We start from the raw sequence: 7,084 nt of genomic DNA, 5'->3' as shown, positions 1-7,084 counted from the left end.
TAGCTGCTCCAGTTCCAGCCATCATGTCTGCATTCCAACCAGAAGAGGAGGAGAGCAAAGGAAGTACAGGAAAGTGTCTTTCCCCTAAAAAGCATACCCTAAAATTTTGTCCAGCGCATACTCCTATGACCCCATGTAGGGACAAGCAAAGAGCTGGGAAACATTTTCTGGGTGGCTATGTGTCCAGCTGAGATCTGGTGGATCTATTACCAAAAGCAGGAGGAAGGAGTGATGTTGGTAGATGACAACACTCTCTGTCACACGTATCTCCCTCACAGTGCAGCTGTAAGCCTTAAAATGCGACAAGTCTATATACAGGGCTTTGCATAGGGTCTGGAATTCAGCAAATTCTCTATAGGCAGCAGGTATTATAATAGTCATGCATCTTTGGAAGTATGGAGATGATGAAGACGTTACCTTTCTTCAGTGAATGGTTCACTTATTTATTCCACCAAATTCACTGAGCAGCTAACATGTACCAGGCATTGTTCTGAGCATTGGCATCACTGAACGGGAGTGATGGGGTCTGTGCTTTTGCAGTGCTCCTGTTGTGGTCTGTATATTCTCACTTGTGTGAAGTGAGAGCCACAGAAGAACGGAAAGAGAGATGCATTTGTGCCTCAGTATCAGGTGATTAGGAAACGCTCCATAACAAAGGGACCCAGAAGCCAGCCCTCAAAGGTGTCTGCATGCACTGGGACGACAAGGAAGATCAGGGCATTCAGATGGAATAGCTTGCCCAAGGCGCTAGATGTGACAGACTTGAAATGTCTGTGTGATGTTGAGTCTAGCGTGGCTGAGACTGGGACAGAATGGGATCTTGAATTCCTAGTTAAGGAGATTCAGCTCTGTCTTACGGGCGCAAAAAGATAGAGATTAAAGTGATTTTTTAATTGAAAAATACATTTTTATTACAAAAGCAATGCATGCTTGCCTTGCCCCCCCCCAAAAAATTGACAAAATACAACAAAATGAAAACGAAAGCAAAGCTCTCCCAAGATCTTCCACATAATGGCAATCACCATAAACATTTTTATAGAATTGATTTTCAAATTCTTTCCTATATCCATATGTACACACACTGCATTACACTGCATTTAAACATTAAAATGTAGTTCTGCTGTGCATGTCATTTTTGTAACCTGAATTTTCCACATCACCATGTATAATTGACATCTGTCATGGTAGTAAATGTACTTATAGGACTTATTTTTCATGCTACCTTAGGATTCCATTGTGTGGCTGTGCTGCAATTTATTTTGACTACTCTTGCATTGACAAATATAATTTTCTCCCAATAGTTATCAATTAAAAAGCACAAGGGGGCACCTGGGTGGCTCAGTCAGTTGAGCATCTGACTCTTGATCTCAGCTCAGGTTTTGATCTCAGGGTTGTGAATTCAAGCCCCGTACTGGGCTCCACATCAGGCATGGAGACTACTTTAAAAAATTAAATTAAATAAAAAAATAAAAGCACAAAATGCATTGCTGCAAGCATCCTAACTTATTTTCTTGGCAAAAGATTTTTAACCGGTATGCTGTCAAAGCCCACACACATTCAGGTTTTTTATGCATATTGCCAAATTGCCCTCCAGAAGCATTGTACACATTTCAGTTAATAACTTTCATTAATCTTAAAATTTGCAAAAAAAAAATGTTTTTACTCTTCCAGAATTCTTATCTTTAAATTTTAAAACTTTAAAGATTTATTGGGGCATCTGGCTGGCTCAGTCAGTAGAGTATGCAACTCTTGATCTGCAGGTTGTGGGTTCAAGCCCCACATTGGGTATAGACCCTACTAATAAAAAAATATTTTAAAAAATTTAAAGATTTATTTAAAACTTTACTCCAAAATTTTACCTTTTCATATACAAATATGTCAGGCCTCCATATAAGTATAAAGAGATATAACTAATTCTTTTTTTTAAAAAAAAAGCTTCATAAGATTTCACAATATGGAGTCACTGTAACATATTCAGTCATTATCTTATTGATGAATATTCACATTCTTTCCATACGTATTTTTATAGACCTCTGATTTACTTATGAGGTATTCATAAAAGTGGAGATGCTGAGTCAAAATATAGGCACAATTAAAAATTTAATAGATGATATTAGGTTGTTCTTCAAGAAGGTTCTAACAATTTATGTCACCACTAACAATATATGACAGAGAATGCCCACTTCCCCAAGGCTACCTCAGCTCCACGTGAGAACAAGCATGTGAATTTTTCCTGATTGGGTATAGTGATCGTATAGTTTATTGTAATTAGAATTTTTGCTGAATACCAAGGATATGTTTAGATTCATTCATCTTTTGCCTTATGTCATCTATAAATTGCCATTTACAACTGCCCTCCCTACCCTGACATACTTGTATTTTAAAAGTAAGGTATTGAATGCTTGGGAAAATAGCAGGGACAGTCCTTTAAAAAGTTAAACATAGAGTTACCATATGACTCAGCAGATCCACTCCTAGGCATATACCCAAGAAAAATGAAAACATATATCCACACAAAAAGTTTTACACAAATGTTTACAGCAGCATTGTTCTTAATAACCAGAAGGTGAAAACAACCTAGATATCCATCAATTGATTAAGGGGTAAATAATAAATGGTATATCCATACAATGGAATATTATTCAGCCCTAAAAAGGAATGAAGTACTGACATGTGCTACATCATGTATACACCTCAAAAATATTACACTAAGTGAAAGAAGCCACAGAGAAGGCCACATAGTGTATGATTTCATTTATACGAAATGTCCCAAACAGGCAAATCCATAGAGACAAAGAAGATTTTCCAGTTTTTTAAGGCTGGCAGGCCGGGTTTGGGGAGTGACTTCTAATGTGCATGGGTTTTCTTGGTAGCGATGAAAACATTCTGGAATTAGATTTTGGTGATGGGTGCATAGCTTTGTGAATATACTAAAACCCGATGAATTGCACATTTTAAATGGTGACGTGTATGCCATGTGAATTATATCTCAATAAAAATGAAAAGTATTGATAACCTAAGATCTCCCCATGCCCTGGTCAGCTGGCCAGCTTTGGGACCAGTATAGGGTTCTACGAAATGCTGCCTGGACTTCCCTGTTCCGCAGGCAGTAGATGACTGGGTTGCACATGGGCGTGAGCACCGTGTAGATGACTGACAGCACCTTGCTGAGGTCCATGGGTCTGATGCGGCTGGGGCGGGCGTAGATGAAGAGGGCTGCTGAGTAGAAGATGCCCACCACCACCAGGTGGGAGGCACAGGTGGAGAGGGCTTTGTGACGGGCAGCGGCTGACGGCATGCGGAGCACAGCCCTCCCGATGGCCACATAGGAGGCTATGGCCACAAGGAGGGAGCCCCTGAGGATGACGATGGCAGAGATGAAGTCCACCAGCTCAGTCAGGGCCACAGGGGTGCAGGACAGGTTGAGCAGAGGGGAGACATCACAGAAGAAGTGGTTGAGAACGTTGGGGCCGCAGTAGAACAGGCTGGCGATGCATGCTGTTTTGATCACTGAGACCAGCAGCCCCCCAAGCCATGAGGACAAGGCCAAGCCCAGGCAGACCTGGGGCCTCATGAGCAGTGGGTAGTGGAGTGGGCGGCAGATGGCCACATAGCGGTCATAGGCCATGGAGGCCAGGAGGGTGCACTCCGTGCCGATGAGGACTATAAAGAAGAAGAGCTGGGTCATGCAGGCTGTGAAGGAGATGTGGTAGGGTCCAGTCCTCAGCCCCACGAGCAGGCTGGGCATGGTCACTGACACGTAGCACATCTCCAGGCAGCTGAGGTTGCCCAGGAAGAAGTACATGGGCTTGTGGAGCTCGCTGTGACTGCAGACGAGGTAGATGATGAGCGTGTTCTCCAGGAGGGTCAGCAGGTAGAGGGTCAGGAAGATGGCAAACAGGACATCCTTTATGCCCAGCCTGGTGGACAAACCCAGCAAGACAAACTCCTGGACTCTGGTCATGTTGCCCGACTCCAGGGACCTCTCCATCTAAGAACAAATACATCTACAAAATATTTTGCACATTCTTTTCCTTTACATCTTCCCTTGCCCTAGATCCAAGGCGTATATCACCTGATAAATGAAATAATCTCATGTCTTGTTTCTCTGCGTCCATTCTTGCTCCATCTCCATGCAGAAGCTAGTGGGGTCTGTCGAAGTCATAGATCATATAGGGTTACTCTTCTGCTTGAAGGCCTTGGCACACTGCCATCACCCTTAGAGTAAACATCATGTGTGCTATCGTGGCCCTCAAGACCCAGTCTTCCGATCCTTGTTTTTCCCATTTCTGGGAATCCTTGGCACAAGTTTTTTGATGTCTTATCCTTAGAAAATCCCCTATCAAACCCTGTGTCATTTACCTCTGCAATCCATTACTTCCTTCCAGAGTGATTGTTACTAATTTTATTTATTTTAAGTTATTTGCATGAACCGGAGGTTGTCAGAGGGGAGGGGGGCATGGGGGATGGGAGAAATAGGTGAAGGGAACTAAGGAGTGCACTTGCGATGAGCACTGAGTGATGTATAGAAGTGCTGAACCACTACATTGTGTGCCTGAAACAAATATAACACTGCATGTTAATAATACTGGGATTTACATGAAGGAATGAATGAAATTACTTGCATGGTTGTTCAGTTATGCAGTGTCTCTCCAGCTGGACTGTAAGCTTCTTGAGGAAAAAGATGGGGTCTACCTCACTCAGATCTCTAACCTCAGAACCTAGCAAAGGAGCGCACTGCCCAGTACATCATAGGTTCTCCACATGCTTATTCAAAGCATGGAGGACCAGAGTTGGACTTTCAGGCATCACGCTCCTCAGCAGGTGCTGAGAGCCAGAGGATGACCAGACCACCAGCCCCGGGGACGGTGAGTCCAGGGAGGCCTCGTAAGAAAACACAAGCCACAGGGAAATGGAATGGGTAGTGAGACCTTTTAAGACCCCATCCTCAAATATGCAAGAGGAAGATAGCCATTTCTTTTTTTCACCTTATTACTTTTGCTTTTTGTAGGGCTGGTGTCCACGTTACATATCACAACAAAAGGAAGATTTTCTTTCTGGTTCAAAGCAGGAAATGGACATTCCAAAACCATGGAATGTCACCATCTAGCCCAGAATGTTGATGGGCAGTGCCTTCTCCAAAGATTACTGAGGTTCTCAGAGGCTACGAGCACAAAGTGAGGACACTCGGATTTTTCTCCCAAACCAGTTCTGCCTGATTTTACCACCTACCAGTGCCCCGTATGAGGCCGCACTGCTTATGACATGCCTGTTTGAGAGCCACGCTGAGTCCCATTCTGTCCCGGAAACTTCCCTGGCACTATCCCAAATACACAGCACAGATGACGTTTACTCCGATCCTACTCTGGCTTCTGCCTTTTACAGGGATCTCCTTCAGAAGGAAACGGACATATCTCTGAATCCTGGACATGCCACTTCGTCCCTAGGAGGTCTTTGAACCAGTCACGTAATCTCTCTGAGGCCTAGTTGGCTCACAGATAAATCCCGGGGTTCTGAGTGCAGAGGGAAGCCTGGCGTTTATCCAGTCACCAAATGCCAAATGTTGTGTCTGGCGCTCTTTGCTCTTATCCCCTTCCCAACACTGAGAAGTCATCGCCAGTGATCCCACCTTACAGGTGTGAAGACTAAAGGTCAGAGTCCGTGCGTTTCCCCAAGGCCTCCCAGCGGTAAGTAGTAGAAAACAGACTCAGCTTCCCAGGTAGGCTGACCCCATGACTCTTGGGATTTGGGATGACATTTTCATTTTACTTGTTTGGAAACACGTTGGCGAAGAGGAAAAGAAAATTATTCTTCTACTCTAGAAAGGGGAAGTTAGGACTGGAAGAACCATTTGAAGGTACACAGTTTGACAGCCTCGTGTTTTTTGTTTTGTTTTTAGATTTTTTAATTTTTTTACTAACATATGCTGTATTATTTGTTTCAGGGGTACAGGTCTGTGATTCGTCAGTCTTGCACAGTTCACAGCGCTCACCGTAGCACATACCCTCCCCAGTGTCCATCACCCAGCCACCCCATCCCTCCCACCCCCGACCACTCCAGTAACCCTCAGTTTGCGTCCTGAGATTAAGAATTCCTCATATCAGTGAGATCATATGATAATTGTCTTTCTCTGATTGACTTATTTTGCTCAGCATAATACCCTCTAGTTCCATCCACGTCATTGCAAATGGCAAGATTTCATTTTTTTTTTTTTGATGGACATCCTTGTTTTTAATGGGAGGGAACTGAATACCTACGCAGGTGAAGGGTTGTGGTTGATGTCATGATTACCTAGTTGAAATGGATTTGAGGGGCACCTGGGTGGCTCAGTCAGTTAAGGGTCTGCCTTTGGCTCAGGTCATGATCCCAGGGTCCTGGGATTGAGTCCCTCATCGGGCTCCCTGTTCAGTGGGGAGCCTGCTTCTCCCTCTCCCTCTGCTGCTCCCCCCTCCCCCTCTCTCTGTCAAATAAATAGATAAACATCTTTTAAAAATGGATTTGAGTTTCCCAAAATACCAGATGTCAGGTGGCTGCAGCTGGACTGTCTTGGGATCCCGGACAAAGAGTCTATAGGTAGGATCTTATTTCACTGTGCCATTCACCTGCGAAGGAAGCTTTTTTAGCCCCATTTTACTGATGAAAAATCAGAGGCGTAGAAAGTCTAAGGCATCGCTCAACTTACGTCAGTCAGTTACGGAGGCAGTGCTCAGTGTCGTTTGTCTCACAGATGAGGATCTGCATCCTGGAGCTGTGGTCACCTGGTTCCTTCACTGTGCGGTGGCTCAATTCCCCTGATTACTCTTCTACCCTCGGAGAAGACTGAATGCAGCAAAGGGGTTAGTACACTCACTGCTCAGGTGAAGTCTCTTTGCTTCGGTCCAATAGTGGCTGGAGCTGTGCCCAGTCCTGAAACAGGCACCCCACCTCTGCCCATAGCGTCCCCGCTCCCAGGAAGCTCTCTGTGGTCTTGAGTGGGACTCCCCAGCCAAGCCTGTCCAGCGAAAGGGATGGCAGAGCTCCCGCTGGTGCTAAACAAGAACCCCTGACTGCCCTCTTCCCTTCATGTCCACCCCCATCAGATTTT

General features: G+C 44.6%; 1 protein-coding gene across 1 annotated transcript; it reads right to left on the bottom strand.

Moving 5' to 3' along the window:
• Positions 1–3,016: 3,016 nt before the first annotated feature.
• LOC112806462 (olfactory receptor 6Z7-like) lies at positions 3,017–3,991 on the bottom strand. The gene has a single exon (XM_025848742.1). It carries the CDS (start codon positions 3,989–3,991, stop codon positions 3,017–3,019), a length of 975 nt encoding a protein of 324 aa, XP_025704527.1.
• Positions 3,992–7,084: the final 3,093 nt, after the last annotated feature.

The sequence above is a fragment of the Callorhinus ursinus genome, unplaced genomic scaffold, assembly GCF_003265705.2.
Source record: "Callorhinus ursinus isolate GAN/ISIS: 27379988/994484 unplaced genomic scaffold, GSC_fseal_2.0 scaffold100, whole genome shotgun sequence".
In the NCBI taxonomy this organism is placed as follows: domain Eukaryota; kingdom Metazoa; phylum Chordata; class Mammalia; order Carnivora; family Otariidae; genus Callorhinus; species Callorhinus ursinus.
Note: the sequence above shows the minus strand (reverse complement) of the source record. Positions and strands in the feature narration are given on the sequence as shown.

What these genes read in the sequence shown, in the direction of transcription:
- LOC112806462 (XM_025848742.1), bottom strand. Translation starts at nt 3,991, where the DNA reads ATGGAGAGGTCCCTGGAGTCGGGCAACATGACCAGAGTCCAGGAGTTT.